The sequence below is a fragment of the Oncorhynchus nerka genome, linkage group LG14, assembly GCF_034236695.1.
Source record: "Oncorhynchus nerka isolate Pitt River linkage group LG14, Oner_Uvic_2.0, whole genome shotgun sequence".
Lineage (NCBI taxonomy): Eukaryota > Metazoa > Chordata > Actinopteri > Salmoniformes > Salmonidae > Oncorhynchus > Oncorhynchus nerka.
The window spans coordinates 82,365,858-82,388,502 of NC_088409.1; the positions used below are offsets into that span (position 1 = coordinate 82,365,858).

At 43.8% G+C, this 22,645-nt stretch overlaps 1 protein-coding gene across 1 annotated transcript in view; it reads right to left on the bottom strand.

Annotated features, from left to right (window-relative positions):
- LOC115141311 (calsyntenin-2-like) overlaps positions 1 to 22,645 on the bottom strand; it is a 584,100-nt gene that overhangs the window by 161,311 nt on the left and 400,144 nt on the right. The window contains exons 4-5 of the mRNA XM_065000494.1: positions 17,343 to 17,551; positions 12,438 to 12,587 (exon numbers count right to left, since the gene is read on the bottom strand). Of these exons, the coding sequence (XP_064856566.1) occupies positions 12,438 to 12,587; positions 17,343 to 17,551 (359 nt within the window). The remainder of the gene's footprint in view (positions 1 to 12,437; positions 12,588 to 17,342; positions 17,552 to 22,645) is intronic.

The following is a 22,645-nucleotide window of genomic DNA, read 5'->3' on the forward strand; positions in this document are numbered from 1 at the left end:
ATCCTGTCCTCTCTCCCTCTTTATCCTGTCCTCTCTCCCTCTTTATCCTGTCCTCTCTCCCTCTTCATCCTGTCCTCTCTCCCTCTTTATCCTGTCTTCTCTCATTCTTCATCCTGTCCTCTCTCCCCCTTTATCCTGTCCTCTCTCCCTCTTTATCCTGTCCTCTCTCCCTCTTCATCCTGTCCTCTCTCCCTCTTCATCCTGTGTCTCTCCCTCTTTATCCTGTCTTTCTCATTCTTTATCCTGTCCTCTCTCCCCTTTATCCTGTCCTCTCTCCCCCTTTATCCTGTCCTCTCTCCCCCTTTATCCTGTCCTCTCTCCCTCTTTATCCTGTCCTCGCTCCCTCTTTATCCTGTCCTCTCTCCCTCTTTATCCTGTCCTCTCTCCCTCTTTATCCTGTCCTCTCTCCCTCTTCATCCTGTCCTCTCTCCCTCTTTATCCTGTCTTCTCTCAATCTTTATCCTGTCCTCTCTCCCCCTTTATCCTGTCCTCTCTCCCCCTTTATCCTGTCCTCTCTCCCCCTTTATCCTGTCCCTCTCCCCTTCATCCTGTCCTCTCTCCCCTTTATCCTGTTCTCTCCCCTTTATCCTGTCCTCCTCCCCTTTATCCCCTCTCCCTCTTTATCCTGTCCTCTCTCCCTCTTTATCCTGTCCTCTCTTTATCCTGTCCTCTCTCCCTCTTTATCCTGTCCTCGCTCCCTCTTTATCCTGTCCTCTCTCCCTCTTTATCCTGTCCTCTCTCCCCTCTTTATCCTGTCCTCTCTCCTCTTTATCCTGTCCTCGCTCCCTCTTTATCCTGTCCTCTCCCTCTTTATCCTGTCCTCTCTCCCTCTTTATCCTGTCCTCTCTCCCTCTTCATCCTGTCCTCCTCCCTCTTTATCCTGTCCTCTCTCCCCTTTATCCTGTCCTCTCTCCCCCTTTATCCTGTCCTCTCTCCCCTTTATCCTGTCCTCTCTCCCTCTTCATCCTGTCCTCTCTCCACCTTTATCCTGTCCTCTCTCCCCTTTATCCTGTCCTCTCTCCCCTTTATCCTGTCCTCTCTCCCTCTTTATCCTGTCCTCTCTCCCTCTTTATCCTGTCCTCTCTCCCTCTTTATCCTGTCTTCTCCCTCTTTATCCTGTCTTCTCTCCCTCTTCATCCTGTCCTCTCTCCCCTTCATCCTGTCCTCTCTCCCCTTTATCCTGTCCTCTCTCCCCCTTTATCCTGTCCTCTCTCCCCTTTATCCTGTCCCTCTCCCTCTTTATCCTGTCCTCTCTCCCTCTTTATCCTGTCCTCTCTCCCTCTTTATCCTGTCCTCTCTCCCTCTTTATCCTGTCCTCTCTCCCTCTTTATCCTGTCCTCTCCCCCCTTTATCCTGTCCTCTCTCCATTTTTATCCTGTCCTCTCCCTCTTTATCCTGTCCTCTCTCCCTGTTTATCCTGTCCTCTCCCCCTTTATCCTGTCCTCTCTCCTCTTTATCCTGTCCTCTCTCCCTTTTATCCTGTCCTCTCTAGCTCTGTATCCTGTCCTCTCTCCCTCTTTATCCTGTCTCTCCCTCTTTATCCTGTCCTCTCCCCCTTTATCCTGTCCTCTCCCCCTTTATCCTGTCCTCTCTCCCTCTTTATCCTGTCCTCTCTCCCTCTTTATCCTGTCCTCCCTCTTTATCCTGTCTTCTCTCCCTCTTTATCCTGTCTTCTCTCCCTCTTCATCCTGTCCTCTCTCCCCCTTCATCCTGTCCTCTCTCCCCCTTTATCCTGTCCTCTCTCCCCTTTATCCTGTCCTCTCTCCCTCTTTATCCTGTCCTCTCTCCCTCTTTATCCTGTCCTCTCTCCCTCTTTATCCTGTCCTCTCTCCCTCTTTATCCTGTCCTCTCTCCCTCTTTATCCTGTCCTCTCTCCCTCTTTATCCTGTCCTCTCCCCCCCTTTATCCTGTCCTCTCTCCATTTTTATCCTGTCCTCTCTCCCTCTTTATCCTGTCCTCTCTCCCTGTTTATCCTGTCCTCTCCCCCCTTTATCCTGTCCTCTCTCCCTCTTTATCCTGTCCTCTCTCCCTTTTTATCCTGTCCTCTCTAGCTCTGTATCCTGTCCTCTCTCCCTCTTTATCCTGTCTTCTCTCCCTCTTTATCCTGTCCTCTCTCCCTCTTTATTCTGTCCTCTCTCCCTCTTTATCCTGTCCTCTTGTCTCTTTATCCTGTCCTCTCTCCCTCTTTATCCTGTCCTCTCTCCCTCTTTATCCTGTCCTCTGTCCCTCTTAATCCTGTCCTCTCTCCCTCTTTATCATGTCCTCCCTCCCTCTTTATCATGTCCTCTCTAGCTATTTATCCTGTCATCCCTCCCTCTTTATCCTGTCCTCTCTCCCTTTTTATCCTGTCCTCTTGTCTCTCTATCCTGTCCTCTCTCCCTCTTTATCATGTCCTCTCTCCCTCTTTATCCTGTTCTCTGTCCCTCTTAATCCTGTCCTCTCTCCCTCTTTATCATGTCCTCCCTCCCTCTTTATCATGTCCTCTCTCCCTTTTTATCCTGTCCTCCCTCCCTTTTTTATCATGTCCTCTCTAGCTATTTATCCTGTCATCCCTCCGTCTTTATCCTGTCCTCTCTTGCTCTTTATCATGTCCTCTCTAGTTCTTTTCCTCTCCTTTTTACCTCTCTACATCCATCCACTCAGTCACCATCCATCATTATATTTTAAAGAGCACTCTCTCTCTCCACCTCCTCCTTCATACCTCTGCCTCCATCGCTCTCTCCGCTTTCAAGCCTTTATGTTGAAGCTTTCATGTTAAAAAGTGTCCTCTTTTTGTTCTTTAGTGGAGGAAATGCTCTTAGAATTGGTTGCGTGCCAACAAGCTATCAATGGGAAATGTGGTGCTACAGGAGAGTTGGGCCCTAGAAACCAACCCAAAGTTGAAGACACAAGTAAAACGAGACAGTGTTTTAGCCCTCAACACAGAAAATATTGACTGAAATTTTTAGATAATAATCTGCTCTTCAGTAAAACGTGAACACCTGATTCGCAGATTAAATCCTTTACATCCCATGCCATCTTTGTTGATACCACTCAAGTTATTATAAAGTTATTATCCAGGTTCTGGTAAGCTTAGGTCTGATTGTTCAATCTCTCTATTCAAAGTTTAAGTAGAGAGCTGTACTATGACTGTCACGTCCTGACCTTAGTTCCTTTTTTATGTCTCTATTTTGGTTCGGTCAGGGGCGTGAGTTGGGGTGGGCATTCTGTTTTGTTCTGTGTGTTTCTATTTCTATGTGTTTGGCCTGCTATGTTTCCCAATCAGAGGCAGCTGTTAACCTCTTAAGTCGACCCTCTACTTTTTCGAACATTCTGTTAAAAATCGCGCAACATTTCAGCGCCCTGCTACTCATTCCAGGAATATAGTATATGCATATGATTAGTATGTGTGGATAGAAAACACTCAGACGTTTATAAAACTGGTTAAATCACGGCTGTGACTATAACAGAACGTGCGTTTCATCGAAAAGTGCAAGAAAATCTGATCACTGAAAATGGAAATAAATATCCTTGCGCTACTTCCAGGAATTGTTCAAAGTGAACCGAATTAAATGAGGCCGAGGTTGCAGTGCCTACAGCTTCCACACGATGTATAGAGTCTTGTCATTTGATTCGGCTTTGATTCTTGGTCAAACCGAAACAAGGGAACCGATTCGGTTTGTGTAGCGCCGAATATGCTATTTGTTTTGTTTACGTCCCCTGCGGGTCTTTTTGGGTGTTACATGCTATCAGATAATAGCTTCTCATGCTTTCGCCGAAAAGCATTTTAAAAATCTGACTTGTTGCCTGGATTCACAACGAGTGTAGCTTTAATTCAATACCCTGCATGTGTATTTTAATGAACGTTTGAGTTTTAACTAATACTATTAGCATTTAGCGTACCGCATTTGCATTTCCAGAGCTCTATATGGGACGCCTGCGTGCCAGGTAGGAGCAAGAGGTTAATCGTTGTCCATACTTAGATAGCCTGTTCCCACCTGTGTTTGTGGGTAGTTGTTTCCTGTTTTGTGTTTTTTCACTTTACAGGACTGTTTGGTGTCGTTCACTCTCTCTGTTGTTTTTTTGTCATTCAGTGTTCAGTTTATTTAATTAAATTTACTATGAACAATTACCACGCTGTGTGTTGGTCCGATGATTCCTATTCCTCATCATCAGACGAAGAGGAGAGCCATTACAGAACTACCCACCACCAAAGGACCAAGCAGCGTGGAAGAATGGACTCCGGACATGGGAGGAAATCTTGGATGGCAAGGGACCATGGGCACAGCCGGGAGTGTATCGTCGTCCTAAAAAGGAGCTGGAGGCAGCCAAAGCGGCGCAGCGACGCTACGAGGAGTTGGCTCGAGGAAAAGTGCACGGGTAGGGGGCACACGGGGAGATTGGCGGAGTCACCTAGGAGAACTGAGCCAACTCCCCGTGCTTATCGGGTGGAGCATCGTACTGGTCAGGCACCGTGTTATGCGGTGGAGCGCACAGTGTCTCCAGTGCACGTTCACAGCCCGGTACGTTACATCGCAGCTCCTCGAATCGGCCGGGCTAGAGTGGGCATCGAAACAGGAGGGACGAAGCCGGCTCAGCGCATCTGGTCTCCAGTGCGTCTCCTCGGCCCGGGTTATACGGCACCAGCCCTACGCACGGTGTCCCCTGTTCGCCAGCACAGCCCAGTGTGGCCTGTTCCAACTCTCCGCACTTGCCGGGCTACAGGGGGTTTCCAGCCAGGACGGGTTGTGCAGGCTCGTTGCTCGAGACCTCCAGTGCGCCTCCATGGCCCAGTGCATCCGGTGCCTCGGCCAAGGAGGAGGCCGCCTGTAGGCCTCCCCAGCCTGGTGAGTCCTGTGCCTGCTCCCAGAACCAAGTCTCCCTCCAGTCCAGATCTGCCAGAGCCACCCTCCTGTCCGGAGCTGCCAGAGCCGCCTGTCTGTCCGGATCTGCCAGAGCCACCCTCCTGTCCGGAGCTGCCAGAGCCGCCCTCCTGTCCGGAGCTGCCAGAGCCGCCTGTCTGTCCGGATCTGCCAGAGCCACCCTCCTGTCCGGAGCTGCCAGAGCCGCCCTCCTGTCCGGAGCTGCCAGAGCCGCCTGTCTGTCCGGAGCTGCCAGAGCCGCCCTCCTGTCCGGAGCTGCCAGAGCCGCCCTCCTGTCCGGAGCTGCCAGAGCCGCCCTCCTGTCTGGAGCTGCCAGAGCCGCCCTCCTATTCGGGGCCCGCTGTAAGGGTCCCCAGTTCAGGGTCGGCGGCGAGGGTCGCCACTCCAGGGTCCACGTCCCGCACCAGGGCCGCCACCGCGGTGAAAGGCAGACCCTCCCCTATAGGTTCAGGTTTTCCGCACCTTTGGGGGGGGGTACTGTCACGTCCTGACCTTAGTTCCTTTTTTATGTCTCTATTTTGGTTTGGTCAGGGCGTGAGTTGGGGTGGGCGTTCTATGTTTTGTTCTGTGTGTTGTATTTCTATATGTTTGGCCTGGTATGGTTCCCAATCAGAGGCAGCTGTCAATCGTTGTCTCTGATTGAGAACAATACTTAGGTAGCCTGTTCCCACCTGTGTTTGTGGGTAGTTATTTCCTGTTTTGTGTTTTTTCACCTTACAGGACTGTTTCGTGTCATTCACTCTCTTTGTTGCTTTTTGGTCTTTCAGTGTTCAGTTTATTTAATTAATTTACTATGAACACTTACCACGCTGCGTGTTGGTCCGATGATTCCTATTCCTTATCATCAGACAAAGCGAAGAGCCGTTACAATGACAAAATAATGTCTTGATGCAGAACCTTCCATTGACTGCAAATTACAAGAACAGATCACTTTGGGGTCATACAGTAGGTCAGCAGAATGTGTAATTTAGCCTATTAAACACTAAAAACTGTTTCAAGTGTGAATTAGGCAGGTCTGATGCCGATAAAGAAAGAAAATGATTTCCTACTTCAACCATTTTTATTTTTGCAAAGTATATTTTCTGTAGTTTTAAAAGTTAGCTACATGTCAACAAAAAGTAATTAACTATTAAAAAACTATCTAGGTTTTATTTTTGTTCTACCACCAAGCTACAGCAAAATGTAATTCAATTACTAGTTGAACTACATGTAGTTTACTACTCCCAAACACTGGTAATTATCCTCTATCAGTCTCACCTTGGAGCACCACTTCCCCGGAAACTCCAATCTCAACATGGAACAAACTCAAATCTTCCACTGGGGATGGAATTCTGGGAATGTAATCACTCTTAGAGGTGTGTGAGTGTGTGCATGTGATTGCTGGTGTGTATGTGTGTGTGTGCAGTGGTGTGAAGTACATAAGTAAAAATACTTGAAAGTACTACTTAAGTTGACTACTATTTACTTTTGACAAATTTTACTTTACTACATTCCAAAAGAAAATTATGTACTTTTTACTCCATACATTTTCCCTGACACCCAAAAGTACATGTTACATTTGAATGCTTAGCAGGACAGGAAAAGTGAGCCTCTGATCTGGAGGACTCACTAAACACATGCTTCGTTTTAGAATTATTTCTGAGTGTTGGAGCATGCCCCTGGCTATCTGTAAATGAAAAAAAGTGTAACGAATGCGCTGCGAGTTGGGAAGCAAGTACAGGGAGTGAATACGTTTAATAAATAACTTGGAACAGAAAACAAGGAACATGAACAACGCACTGACATGGAAGAGAGTCAATAACATCTGAGGAAAGAACCAAGGGGAGTGACAGATATAGGGAAGATAATCAAGGAAGTGATGGAGTCCAGGTGAGTGTCATGAAGCGCTGGTGCGCGTGACGATTGTGACAGGTGCGTAATAATCAGCAGCCTGGTGACCTAAAGGTCAGGGACTCGCAACTCCAGCTGCAGGACTCCGACAAAAGGGACGATCCCTGGAAGAAGGAGCAGACGAAACAGTAACCCCTCTCTGACACGCCGCCAGCCGCAGGACGCCAACCAAAGGGACTGTGACAAGAGACAAAAATAATCTGCCCACTCCATCAAGCAATGGGGACAACAACACAGGGCATTCATGGGACCTCATGGAACCATGGACCACACCTGCAGAAACTGGACAACAGGGGGAAGCAGAGGAGATACCTATCATAGACTTCTCCCAGCTGACGCTTGACATACCCCCTACGCCACCTCCAGTGGTAGAAACAACCAGCTGGTATCATCAAGTAGAATCAGCCAACAGTAACACGGAAGCAGCAATGTGGGAGTCAGTAGTGCATGACCTTGAATGGTAATAATAGGAAGCTTCCGTTTACACACAGGTCTAAGGTTACGTAGGTCTACAGCACCAGTGGGAACTTCCCCTGTAAAAAGCTATATAAAGAGAACAGAGATCATATTGTTAGAAGTGTTAACGCATTTAAAGTTTTGCAATATTATCTGGACGAGCTTAAAGCATTAAGGATTGAGCATCATTGTTGTATTTAGAAACTGTATAACCATTGAATTGTACTAATGTGTATAAGACAAAAAACAGAGTGACTTAATAAAAGCTTGAAACTAGGCCAGATTAACGATCTGGAGAGCAAACGCCTTTGACACTCTCACTGAACAGAAAGTGACCCTGGTTATAGGTTAAAGTGATTGCACTAAAGAATATTTCATTGTGTGGACAATAATATATTTTTAAAGGAGTCAAAACATATACCAATACTAGTTTCCAAGTGACTACTAGCTGACGAGCATAATAACTAATAGGAGAAGTTATTAGGTATTGATATATACATAGGTAAATAAACTTGAAAGTAAGGAAATATAGGAGGAATCCATAAAACTTAGAATATTTAAATAGGAGTATATCTATCCAAGGCCTCATACTAGACCGGAAAATAAGGGGGTGACAACATGAACGAAGGAACAAACCCAACTCAACTTTTTACTTTACGGCAAAAGCATACCATGCAATAATCTGAGTACGGCGCTCAGAGCCCAAACCAGCCAAAGAAATATCCGCCATGTTGTGGAGTCAACATTAGTCAGAAATAGCATTATAAATATTCACTTACCTTTGATGATCTTCATCAGAATGCACTCCCAGGAATCCCAGTTCCACAATAAATGTTTGATTTGTTCGATAAAGTTCATCATTTATGTCCATATACCTCCTTTTGTTAGGGCGTTTGGTAAACAAATCCAAACGCGCATGTAAGTCCAGCGGAAAGGTCGGAGGAAAAGTTCAAAAAGTTATATTACTGGTCATAGAAACATATCAAACAAGGTATAGAATCAATCTTTAGGATGTTTTTAACATAAATCTTCAATAATGTCCCAACCGGAGAATTCCTTTTTCTGTAGAAAAGCAATGGAATGTGAGCTAATTCTCACATGGCCGCGCGTCACGAGCCCGTGGCTCTCTGCCAGACACCTGACTCAATCCCCTCTCATTCAGCCCCCCTTCACAGTAGAAGACTGAAACAACGTTCTAAAGACGGTTGACATCTAGTAGAAGCCTTTGGAAGTGCAAGATGACCAATATCCCACTGTATCTTCAATAGGGGCTGAGTTGAAAAACTACAAACCTCAGATTTCCCACTTCCTGGTTGGATTCTTTCTCAGGTTTTTGCCTGCCATATGAGTTCTGTTATACTCACAGACATCATTCAAACAGTTTTAGAAACGTCTGAGTGTGTTCTATCCAATACTACTAATAATATGCATATATTAGCATCTGGGACTGAGTAGCAGGCAGTTTACTCTGGGCACGCTTTTCATCCAAAAGTGAAAATGCTGCCCCCTATCCCAATGAAGTTTTAATACAAGGAATTTTAAATGATTTATACTTTTACTTTGACTATTGATTCTTAAGTGTATTTTAGCAGCATTAGTGGAATAGTGTCAAATACACCAAACACATGGTTTCCATGTGTTTGATGCCATTCCATTTGCTTCATTCCAGCCATTATTATGAGCTGTCCTACCCTCAGCAGCGTCCACTACTACAGAGGTTAGAGACAGATTATATGGCTAATCCAACAGACAGCCCTTGTCTTCCTTAAGTGAGTCCTCACACTACTAGAGGAGAGGGATGTGAGGAGGAGGAGAAGAGAAAGGTTTGAATGTCAGAGAGTTTAAAATGAAAGGAGAGTTGATATGAGGCCAGTTCACAGGAGGGACAGAGAGTGTGTGGAGAGAGAGAAAGAGAATACACGGAGGTCCGGAGCACAGTAATTTTCTTGAATTAAAAAAAATATATAGTACCAATCAAAAGTTTGGACACACCCGACTCATTCAAGAGTTTTTCTTTATTTTGAGAATTTTCTACATTGTAGAATAATAGGGAAGGCATCAAAACTAAATAACCCCCCCCAAAAAAGTGTTAAAGTTACCTAGAAGGCCAGCATCCTGTAGTCGCCTCTTCACTGTTGACGTTGAGACTGGTGTTTTGCAGGTACTATTGAATGAAGCTGTCAGTAGAGGACTTGTGAGGCATCTTTTTCTTAAACTTCTCATTCTAATGTACTCTTGCTCATTTGTGCACCGGGGCCTCCCACTCCTCGTTCTATTCTGGTTAGAGACAGTTTGCTCTGTTCTGTGAAGGAAGTAGTACACAGCGTTGTACAAGATCTTCAGTTTCTTGGAAATTTCTTGCTTGGAATAGCCTTAATTTCTCAGAACAAGAATAGACTGATGCATTTCAGAAGAAAGGTCTTTGTTTCTGGCCATTTTGAGCCTGTAATCGAGCCCACAAATGCTGATGCTACTATAATTGCAAAAGTGTTTTCTAATGATCAATTAGCTTTTTAAAATGTTAAACTTGGATTAGCTAACACAACGTGCCATTGGAACACAAGAATGATGGTTGCTGATAATGGGCCTCCGTACGCCTATGTAGATATTCCATTAAAAGAAATCAGCCGATTCCATCTACAATAGTTATTTACAACAGTGTATTTCTGATCAATTTGATGTTATTTTAATGGACAAAAATGTACTTTTCTTTCAAAAACAAGGACATTTCTAAGTGACCCCAAACTTTTGAACAGTAGTATATATTGAGAACATATTTATTAATCTTATCAAGCAAGTTAGGAACTTGTAAAAAAAAATCATCTCCACATGGCCTATTCTCCCTGTAGGCCTACATTAAAATACATCAAAATGGAAAAATATACTTCTACAAATGTGGTATATTTACATTACTTTCTGATGCTACGTGTCATTATGAACCATTTTTCATATTTCCACCCTTTCAGGGGTATAACGTTACAATTGTGTAGCTAATAGGCTAGGTGGTTATAGATCGACTGAAGTGAATGAACCTACCAGCAGACAAGGTGATAATGGCTGGGGTCATTTTTGAATGTTTTTGCTATTTTAATGCCCTGAGAGAGAGAGACAGAGAAAGAGAGGGGGGGGGCGCAGAGAAAGAGAAAGAGAGAGACAGGGAGAGGGGGGGCAGAGAAAGGGAAAGAGAGAGATTGAGAGAGAGAGGGGAGACATAGAAGGAGAGGGAGAGTGTGAGAGAGAGGGGGAGACCGAGAAAGAGAACGAGAGAAAGAAAAAGAGAGCGAAAGAGAACGAGGACAAGCCAGAGACTTCACACTACAGTGTCAGAAGAGAGGAAGGCTAGAGGAGGACAGGATAATAAGAAGAGGAAGTGCCAAGTCATTTATTTTTTCTTCCCTTCTTTTATTAATTCTCCTCAGGTCCAGTGCCCAAGGCCAGCCACCAAATCTGATTGCCTCTAAGAGGTTTGAAACAGCTTGCCAGTCAATAGTGCTCCCATTCTCAGGAAGAGAAAATGCCTCTCAGACTTCCTTCTGAGCTAAGATGCTTGGTCTAGACTTAACTTTGATTTTTACATTATGTTCCACCCAGTTACTGACAGTCAAAAGTTACACTGAAATACACCCAATGCAAGCATTTCAAATCCTACAGTGAACAGTAATCAACCGACACAAATGTTCTAATTTTCCCTTCCATGTTATTATCATTGCTGAATACATCCTCATAATTTTTTTCATAGATTTGCAGAGGGGGAACAAATATGAACACCCTTCGCCTTGAATTATTATGTAGCACCCGTAGGGTCAGGTTTAATTCTGGGGTGAAGAGGGCAGAATCAGAACTTAATCCCAGTTTTGTACAGCAAGGCAAATGGGGAAGCATGCATCAAGCTTAGAACAAACACCCACTACACCAAAGGATGGGAATAAACCAAGGGTTATGACTGAATATGCAGATTGGTTTTGGTGTGTGTCTCCAATATGTGGTGTCTGGGACATCTGTCTGTTTCTGTGACTCTGACTAGAGAGGTTAGAGAGGTGGGGGGGTGGAGAGAGGATCAAGGAGAGAAGTGAAAAAAGCAATAGAAAACAAACGTGGTTGTCTGGAGAGGGAGATGTGTGTGTGTTTGTGTGTGTTTGCCCAGCTGCTTCAACTCTGAGAGATCTACCAGGACAGCAAGAACGAGCAGGAGAGAAACAGTGGAGGGGATGTTTAAAAAGTTAGAAGTTCAGATTGTGATTTAGCTTGGCAGTGCCAGTATAATCCTTATACATTGACAAAGTGACTACAGCAATATACATGGTTGTTGTAGTACACTCTGAGAGAAAATGGTTCCATTAGGGTTCTTTGGCTGTCACAGAGGCTTCTGTGGAAAAGCGGTATGACATGGCGGTATGACATGTCCTTCAATCTCTGACCATGAAATGTTCCTCCCACTTGCCTCTTCCATCACCAGCACCCTCTCGACACTCCCTACAGGGATAAGTGTCCTCTATTCTTCCTAGAATGAAACGTCCAAAATCCTAATTTGCGAAATACAATGTGTAAAACTGTTTTCAAAGAGAGAATTAGCTGTGAACCATGGGAGAGTGGCTAATGTCACCCTGCACAACATGAGCCCTGGCCTCCCCTCTGTGCTCTGTGTTCTCTCTCTTTGTGTGCTCTCTCTCTCTCTCTGTGTGTGTGTGTGTGTGTGTGTGTGTGTGTGTGTGTGTGTGTGTGTGTGTGTGTGTGTGTGTGTGTGTGTGTGTGTGTGTGTGTGTCTGAGTGTGTGTCTGAGTGTGTGTCTGAGTGTGTGTCTGAGTGTGTGTCTGAGTGAAATGTGGCCATTTCTGTAAGTTCTTAGAAGTTGGCATTCCTGTTTACATTTGTGAGTCCCAATGAACGCTGTGAACACTTGTTGTATTTCTGTAGCCTGTCTTGTGATATTCCTGAGGAGGTGTTAAGAGCTGTGTCAGCTGTGTTGATTACAGCAGCTCTTTGATGGACCTTTCCCAAGGGAGTGAGAGAGCGACAGACAGAGACAGAGACAGAGAGAGAGAGAGAGAGAGAGAGAGAGAGACATATACACATGCACACCCACAGAAATATACTTCAAAAGACAGTGATACTGATCGCTGACAGGTTTTAAGAGATGCAAACTGAATCAAAGGCATTCAGCGAGACACAGAAAGACACAGAGACCCCTATGTACACCCCCCACGGTTCAGCCCTTCTAGTACTAATCACCTTGCCAGCCAGGTTTGCAGACAGGTTTAACGTAGATGTGTACCGCCACGCTCTCTGTGGATCTCTTCTGTCCGCAGTCGAAGGCTGTGACCAGGACCTCATACTGTTGCTGCTTATCAAAGCTCAGCTTCTCTGTGTTCCTGATGTTACCTATGGACGACAGGAGAGGTCAGAGGTCAGCTTCTCTGTGTTCCTGATGTTATCTGCAGAGGACAGGAGAGGTCAGAGGTCCTAATCAACTGGCTGCTGTCCATCATATACGAACTGAATAAGAAATTACGCATTGCCTTCCACAGGACAAAGCATGTCTATGTGAGTGTGTGCTTGTGTGTGTGTGTGTGTGTGTGTGTGTGTGTGTGTGTGTGTGTGTGTGTGTGTGTGTGTGTGTGTGTGTGTGTGTGTGTGTGTGTGTGTGTGTGTGTGAAAGAAAGCATGGAGGGATTTGTTGTAGTCCTAATGTGCTGCTTAATATTTGATATGGTAGATTTAAGGCAGATGAGAACAGGAGAACAGTGTGTGTGTGTCTGACAGATGAGGCAACACAGTGAAATGCGATGAGGCAGCAGAACACAACAACAGTACGTGCAGGTAGAGAGGTACTGTACGTATGGATATGAGCTGTGATGGAGAGATGGAGACAGTAGTTTAGGGAGAATACAAATGATAGTGAATGTATGAAAAAGAGGACAAAACTTCATTTACAGGTAACAACTGTTAACAAGTTGACAATTATGCCAATTAAGATCTCTCTCGCTCTCTCAATTCAAAGGACGTTATTGGCATGGGGAACATATGTTAACATTACCAAAGCAAGTGAAATAGATAATAAACTAAGTGAATTTAACATTACACTCACAAAAGTTCCAAAAGAATAAAGACATTGCAAATGTCATATTATGTAGGTATACAGTGTTGTAACGATGTGCAAATAGTTATTGCTGCTGCGATTGCACTGTGATATTATCTAAATTATCGAAGAAAAAAAAATTGTGGGTCTGTGTAATCTGAGGGAAATATGTCTCTCTAATATTGTCATACAATTGTCAGGAGGTTAGGAAGTGCAGTTCAGTTTCCGCCTCATTTTGTGGGCAGTGTGCACATAGCCTGTCTTCTCTTGAGAGCCAGGTCTGCGTTCGGCAGTCTTTCTCAATAGCAAGGCTGTACTCACTGAGTCTGTACATAGTCAAAGCTTTCCTTAATTTTGGTACTGTCACAGTGGTCAGGTATTCTGCCACTGTTTATTCTAGTTTGCTCTGTTTCTTTGTAACTTTTTGGAAATCATTATTTTTTTAGTTTTATCATAATTCTATTGGGTCTAATTGTGTTGCTGTCCTGGGGATTTGTGGGGTGTGTTTGTGAACAGAGCCCCAGGACCAGCTTGCTTAGGGGACTCTTCTCCAGGTTCATCTCTCTGTAGGTGATGGATTTGTTATGGAAGGTTTATGAATAGCTGCCTTTCAGATGGTTGTAGAATTTAACAGCTCTTTTCTGGATTTGGATAAATAGCGGGTAACTGCCTAATTCTGCTCTGCATGCATTATTTGGTATTTTACAATGTACACAGAGGATATTTTTGCAGAATTCTGCATGCAGAGTCTCAATATGGTGTTTGTCCCAATTTGTGAATTCTTGGTTGGTGAGCCGACCCCACACCTCATAACCATAAAGGGCAAGTATTTTTAGCCAGATCCTAATTGGTGTCTTCTTGTCTCTCAGATCGTTCACAGCTTTGTGGAAGTTACCTGTGGCGATGATGCTGAGGCCAAGGTATGTATAGTTTTTTGTGCTCTAGGATAACGGTGTTGTCATGACGTTGGCCTGGGGGGTAGGTTTATGACAGTCAAAAATACCTCTTCCCCCCTTTTTCCTCTCTCTACCCTACTGATGTTACATTTGCAAAACCCTTGGTTAACATAGAGATTCTGAAAACATCAGAAGGTGGGGGGAGAAATTGAACCAATTGAACCAAATTGGACCAATTGAACATATGCGGTGGTACTTAATGAATATGATGTCAGTTCGGTTGTCATCTGAGACATTCTCATGAATGATAAGATGGCATAAACTCTATAGTGGAAAGTCTACACATCAGAGTTATCGGATTCACATGGAATTGTTGTTCAATTTAAATGTTTGAATATGAAATTATTCGTGATGGGATGAAATGTGATTTTAGCTTCTAAAATGTGAGATTTGGGTTTTCATAAGACATGGCTCTGCTCAATCAGTGGCCCGCCCCTGTGAAGGGACATGGGCTATAAAACCTTTCAAACTTGGTTTTGATTTCCTCCTTGATTTCCTCCTCTTGTTAGCCAGGGTTCGTGCAGATAACCAAGACTTTACAACTTTCAAATGAGACTGAATTAAGATGATGATTAATATTGACTGCTATTGATGTAAATTATTACTAGGTCTTTAAGAGTTTATTCGGAAGATAACAGCAATATACATATCATTTCGCGGTGCCCGACTCTCTAGTTAATTACATTTACATGATTAGCTCAATCAGGTAATATTAATTACAGAGAAATTATTTTATAGAATAGCATGTCATATCACTTAATCCGGCATAGCCAAAGACACGACAGTGTCTAGATGGAATTTGTATTTGTGGTCCTGGCAACTGGACCTTTTTTGGAACACCATTATTTTGGTCTTACTGAGATTTACTGTCAGGGCCCAGGTCTGACAGAATCTGTGCAGAAGATCTAGGTGCTGCTGTAGGCCCTCCTTGGTTGGTGACAGAAGCACCAGATCATCAGCAAACAGCCCTGTTGGAAGAAATATGTGTGTTTTTTGCCAATTTTAACTGTACACCTGTTGTTTGCATCACTGCCTGGTATGGCAACTGCTCGGCCTCCGACCGTAAGGCACTACAGAGGGTAATGCGTACCTCCCGGCACATCACCAGGGTCAAGCTCCTGCCATCCAGGACCTCTATACCAGGCGGTGTCAGAGGAAGGCCCTAAATATTGTCAATGTCTCCAGCCACCCTAGTCATAGATTGTTCTCTCTGCTAACACAAGGCAAGGAGTATCAGAGCACCAAGTCTAGGTCCAAAAGGCTTCTAAACAGCTTCTACCCCCAATCCATAAGACTCCTGAACATCTAATCACGCCCCCCCCCCCTCTTTTACACTGCTGATACTCTATGGTATTATCTATGCATAGTCACTTTAATAACTCTACCTACATGTACATATTACCTCAATTACCTCGACTAACCCGTGTCTCCGTACATTGACTCTGTACCGGTACCCCCTGTATACAGCCTCGCTACTGTTATTTTATTTGCTGCTCTTGAATTATTTGTAGTTTCATTTCCTATTCTTATTTCTTTTGTAGTTTTTTGGGGGAAATATTTTTCATATATATTTTTTTATTGAACTGCATTGTTAGTTAGAGCCTGTAAGTAAGCATTTCACTGTAAGGTCTGTTGTATTTGGCGCATGTGACAAATCATATTTGATTTGATTTGATGATGCGGTCCATTGTGTTTATTAACCATTGCAGTTGATGGGTGTGTTGTTGGTGGTGATCTTAACCTCTACTGCTTCTTTACAGCTATGTCAACTTGTTAACAGTTGTTACCTGTAAAGGCAGATTTTCCTCTTTATCATACATTTACTATCATTTGTATTCTCCCTAAACTACTGTCTCCATCTCAGCTCATATCTCAACATACAGTACCTCTCTACCTGCACGTACTGTTGTGCTCTGCTGTTGTGTTCTGCTGCCTCATCCAATTTCACTGTGTGTCTCGCCTCATCTGTCAGACACACACACCCACTCACTCACACATAATAATGCAGAGTGCTTTCCACCTGACAGAGATGCCTATTTCCCTGCCTTCAATTATAACGTCAACTTACACGTGTCAGCAGCCAAAACGCTCTGTGTCGGCTGACAACTGTGCAAAGCTAATAAATGAAGTTTGACCCCCCTGCGTTTACCAATGACAGACAACAGCCTCTCTCCCTCTATCCTCCTCCTCTCTGTCCTCGTCTTCTCCATCTATCCTCCTCTATGTCCTCATCTTCTCTCTCTATCCTCCTCCTCTCTGTCCTTGTCTTCTCCATCTATCCTCCTCTATGTCCTCGTCTTCTCCCTCTATCATCTTCCTCTCTGTCCTCGTCTTCTCTCTCTATCCTCCTCCTCTCTGTCCTCGTCTTCTCCATCTATCTTCCTCGTCTTCTCTCTCTATCCTCCTCCTCTCTGTCCTCGTCTTCTCTCTCTATCCTTCTCCTCTATGTCGTCGTCTTCTCTCTCTATCCTTCTCTCTGTCCTCATCTTCTCTCTCTATCCTCCTCTCTTCCTCTCTGTCCTCATCTTCTCCCTCTATCCTTCTCTCTCAGCAGGTTGTCTTTCTACATTTCTCTTTGATATCACTTTTCATCCATTATGACTCTGCTGTTCTGCCCTAATACCCCATCCTCTCTCTTCCTCTCTCTCTCTCTCTCTCTCTCTCCCTATCTCTCTCTCTCCCTATCTCTCTCTCTCTCTCTCTCTGTCTTTCTCTATCTCTCTCCCTATCTCTCTCTCTCTCTGTCTTTCTCTATCTCTCTCCCTATCTCTCAGTCTCTCTCAATCACAGTCTCAGTCTCTGTCTCAGTCTGTCTCACTCTCTCTCAGTCTCTCTCAGTCTCTCTATCTCTCTCCCTATCTCGTAGTCTCTGTCTCTTTCCGTCTCCCTCTCTGTCAATGTATCAATCTGTCAATGTGTTTACTTGTGTGAGTGAGTGAGTGAGTGAGTGAGTGAGTGAGTGAGTGAGTGAGTGAGTGAGTGAGTGAGTGAGTGAGTGAGTGAGTGAGTGAGTGAGTGAGTGTGTGTGTGTGTGTGTGTGTGTGTGTGTGTGCACTTGTGAATGTGTGTGTGATCAGGATGCGGTCCATTGCATTTACTAACCATTGCGGTCGATGGCGAAGGGTGTGTTGGAGGTGGTGATCTGGTAGTTACAGATCTGGCTGTACTGAGGAGAACAGTCCTGGTCTGTAGCCTCCACCTGCAGGATGTTGTCATAGATCTTCCCCTCTGTCACCGCCACGTGGTACTGGGCCTCCCGGAACACTGGAGAGAACTCATTCACATCATTCACCTGGATGTGTACCACCGCCCTGTGGACAGCAGGGGGAGACAGAGAGGACAGGGGAGAAAGGAGCCAAAGGTCAAGGCAGGATAACGTTTTTATAAAATGGATACGAGTAATCTAAATAATGCCATGCAGGGTTTCCCAACAAGGTGCAGGGGTTCCCTTCACCGCAGTAATATCACCCTCAACACATCTGATTCAGATAATCATCAAGACCATTGGTTAGTTCATACATGTGTGCTGGTGGTGGAATACAACATATGGAATGGCTGGGGGACCCAAGGATTGATTTGGGAAATACTGCAAGAAGTAGTAAGAGCTGGTTGGTTGAGGTTGGTTGAGGTTTCTTTTATATGCTGTTGTGGTTAAGATGTTGTGGTTAACCCAATGATACCAAGGTAATCTACTACCTACTAACGAATAACCCTCTCGCTAGTTAACCCAATGATACCAAGGTAATCTACTACCTACTAACGAATAACCCTCTGGCTAGTTAACCCAATAACCCTCTGGCTAGTTAACCCAATGATACCAAGGTAATCTACTACCTACTAACGAATAACCCTCTGGCTAGTTAACCCAGTTATACCAAGGTAATCTACTACCTACGAATGAATAACCCTCTGGCCAGTTAACCCAATGATACCAAGGTAATCTACTACCTACTAACGAATAACCCTCTGGCTAGTTAACCCAATGATACCAAGGTAATCTACTACCTACTAATGAATAACCCTCTGGCTAGTTAACCCAGTGATACCAAGGTAATCTACTACCTACTAACGAATAACCCTCTGGCTAGTTAACCCAATGATACCAAGGTAATCTACTACCTACTAATGAATAACCCTCTGGCTAGTTAACCCAGTGATACCAAGGTAATCTACTACCTACTAATGAATAACCCTCTGGCTAGTTAACCCAGTGATACCAAGGTATTCTGCTTCTACACATCAGTTTTATTCATTTTTTATTTTTGTTGTACCACATCAGAGACACCCCATTCATCACCTAGTAAAGTACTTATCACATTAGATTGATCTTGAATTGAAACAACTATTAACCCACAATGTGTTAATCAATACTCTTCTTCTGGTCATGTAGAATAAAGTCAACTGATTGCATAATCAATTGACTGATTCATTCATTGACAAGAGGGTGATGGATTGAGGTCACACAAATTACGTTTGATGAGCTTGAGAAACAAATAGACAATGACAACACTACCCCAGTGAGCTGTGTGAGAAAAGCACAACAGACCTGGTATATTGTTTAGGATTAAGATAATGCCAATCATGATAACACTGGAGTTATCCTCTTCGCGTCAGATCCAAAACCCTGTCAGACATCTTCTGGGCCAGTGATTCCACATTGACAACAACAGGAGACAGCAGGAGGCTGGACGCCTTCACACCATCTTATCTCTCTGTGCCACATAGCCAGTGGGCACTTTGTTTCTTTCCATTTGAACACAAACGAACACTCTACACCCCCCTCCCCCAGGCATCAACTGTGCTAACAGTAATGCTAAGTGCTAGCATCAGCAGGCCACAGCCAGACAGGGTAAAACTAAGTGCTAGGCTCAGCAGTAACAGGCCACAGCCAGACAGGGTAAAACTAAGTGCTAGCCTCAGCAGTAACAGGCCACAGCCAGACAGGGTAATGCTAAGTGCTAGCCTCAGCAGTAACAGGCCACAGCCAGACAGGGTAATGCTAAGTGCTAGCCTCAGCAGTAACATGCCACAGCCAGATAGGGTAATGCTAAGTGGTAGCCTCAGCAGTAACAGTGCCACAGCCAGATAGGGTAATGCTAAGTGCAAGCCCCAGCAATAACAGTGCCACAGCCAGACAGTGTCATGACTGTCCAGTGAGGATCCAATGGGGTAAATCAGCTTAGCAATGGTTGACAGTAATCAGACCTCTCTCGTCCACAGCAGAGGGGAGGAGGTAGCTGGTGGGGGTTGACAGTTCACACCTGTTGTAAATTCCAGGAGAAGAGAGATCTCCCTCTCCAAAATACACAGAGAAACGTTCTTTGTTAACAGACTTTATCCCTCCGAAACTCTAACACGTTCAAAAAGTGAATACTGGAACAATATTACAAACATAGGAACGTGGAGAATGGTCAAAAATGATATTTAGAATACTATTGTCATATTGTTTTTGTGTGATGTTATTAAAAAGGTTATATAGGCAATAAGTAAGTTGAAAAGTATTTAAACTACAGGTATGAAGTCTCAATCCTTAATGTTATATATGAAATATGAACAATTATGAAAGTATCTTTGTTAGGATAGGAATGTGATTTTATAAGGTATAAGAGAATCTATCACCTATAAACTGTGCATAGTAAGTAGCCACGCCCCGAGTGAGGCCAGCGAGCGTGACAGACTGATGGAACCGTCCCCTTCGGCCAGAGTGTATAAAGGATTGGTAACAGAAATGTACATTAGACCAGAAAAGCATGGAGCGTAGCTACACGTTTGACATTTTTGGAACTTTGAACCTCAACATGAGGTGAAGAACATAAACTCAACAGACTAGACCAGAACATTGCCAGGCTGAAACTGCGCGTGTAAAGTGGTTCAAACTCTGACTATCAACAAGAGGTGGAGGAAGGAGGAAACTCCCATCTAGGACAATCACTGATACGGCTGATTAGCTGTCTTGAGTCGAATATCTAGAAATGCGAATCTAAGTGGGACCACTCTTCTCAAATCACAGTAGTACACTACTCTCATCACCTAGTGGGAACCATGGACATGGCTAGCTAGCTACAACGGATCCTCCTTTAAAAGTTGCGTAATACTGCAGCACACCCTGCGTGCTTCTGCAGAATTTGGGGCACGTCATTTAATTCTCAGCCATTTCTTCTGTTACTGTAAGTTATTGCTAGTTTGACCACTAGAGAACATGTTTGAGAAACATTTGATATTGGCATTACCAGAGAATTTAAAAACTTTTTTGTATTAACATAGTATTGATTTTAAGAAATTAGGCTTATATTAATATTATGGTGTTTCCATTCAGAGAAAAATGAAAAATGAAACCCTAAGGGCTTCCGTTAGGATGGAATGGGAAATATGGCGCTGTACAACGTGATTGTCGGGAGTAGGCTACATGATTGGAGGATTCTAAATTGTCTGCCTTCTTTAGACAAATTTGTTCCAATATTTCTGTAAATCAGTGAAATTTATCCCCATACTAATTCGGTATGGCTCCATAACTAAATCAACATTTTGAGTATTTTTTCTTTCTTTTATTAATGAAATGTGGTTATTTGTTTATTAGGCTACTGTGCTCTGGCATTCCGCTCTCTGGTACACTCAGACGAAAGTGCTCTGAAATCCGTGTAGATAGTAGGCTAGACACATTATTTTTTTAACAATGTTCTTTTCTGATAAAAAGTTAATTTTATCCGCCGTGGAGCCCAGTTTCATAATATGAACATATTTCCCAGCTGCTTGCCATCGTTTTGAAGTAATGGCAAAAAACAGGCCTTATCTTAGGGCATTTTTCTTATTAGTTCTATAGAGCACCGTGGTACCAACTCGCCTTCCGAACTTTCTATTCCCAGGTTACTGTTCAACGTCACAATGCCTGCTTTGCTAGTGTTGGCAATGAGACCTGCTCACGTTGTTTTATAGTTAAACTGTAAACAACAAAAATATTATTGGAACTCTGGCATGTCTGTCTATTTCACCAAATTTCTTGTAAAGTGTATATTTAGATTCTTTTCAAGTCGGACACCATTTTAATCATGAGAATCTCCTCTTTCTAATTATGTAAGCCTGGGCATCTAGCTCAGTTGTCATCAAAAGCTAGCCCCAAAATACATTTTGCCCTTGGAACGCTGAGCTCCCCCCATTGTTTTCCTATGGAGAGGCATGCCGGTCTATTTCACCAAAAATCTCACTGTGTACATTTTATTTTTTTCAAGTCGGGTGTAACCGGTGTGAAATGGCTAGCTATTTAGGGGGGTGCGCGGTAATAGCATTTCAATCAGTGACTTCACTTGCTCTGAGACCTTGAAGTAGTTGTTCCCCTTGCTCTGCAAGGGCGTGGCTCGATGTTTCGAGGGTGGCTATTGTCGATGGGTGCAGAGGGTCCCTGGTACAAGCCAGGGACCCTCTGTTGTGGTACGAGCCACCCTCCCTTATGCAGAAGTAGTCAGAAGATTGTATTTTCCCCCTACTTTTTCATTACACAGACATGAGATCAGTTGACACCATTGAGGTGCGGATGTTTACTTTCTGCATAAGTAGTTTTTTTCCAGTTTCGTCCGACTAACCGATTGTAGTGGTAAAATAAATAGGGATACATTATTAATGGAATTCTAAGCATCACTCCAGTCAAAACAGGCTCTGCTAACGTTCAATTCCATTAATTTCCTATGGGCTCGCACTATTGTTCCAGTTTATTTGCCAAGGAATAGTACATGATCAGTGAATATATTCAATGTACAGGCTACAATGTGGGAATCTCATGTGTGGTAATAACTACAGCACATGTAAATAGGACTTGCATCCTTGGCGCAATACATTTATTATATTCTACTTTATCCATACGTAACAGTATATCTTCCGTCCCTCTCCTCGCCCCTGGGCTCGAACCAGGGACCCTCTGCACACATTGACAGACACCCTTGAAGCATCGTTACCCATCGCTCCACAACAGCTGTGGCTTTTGCAGAGCAAAGTGACATCACCGATTGAAATGCTATTAGCGTGCACCCCACTAACTAGTTAGCCATTTCACACCAGTTCCACATAGACTTCATTACTACCATTCAGACTTGAAGTTGATACCACAACTAAGATAGCTGAGGTTCATAGATATGTTCTGAACTAATATTCATACCAAACGTTTTAGGGTTCATACACAGATCGGCTACACATCCATAGGCATACATATATGTTTAAGCAAGTAAATAGTTAGCTATGTTACTTCAGCTGTATTGCAAGACAAGTTTACACAATTATACATTCAATTGCAGTAAATACTTTAGCAAGCTAGATTATTCTGCTGGTTTTCTCAGGAGTCCCTAAAACATCAAACAACACAAATTACAAATTCATTCTCCAGAAACTAGCTAGCTGGCTAATGTTAGCTTGTCAGA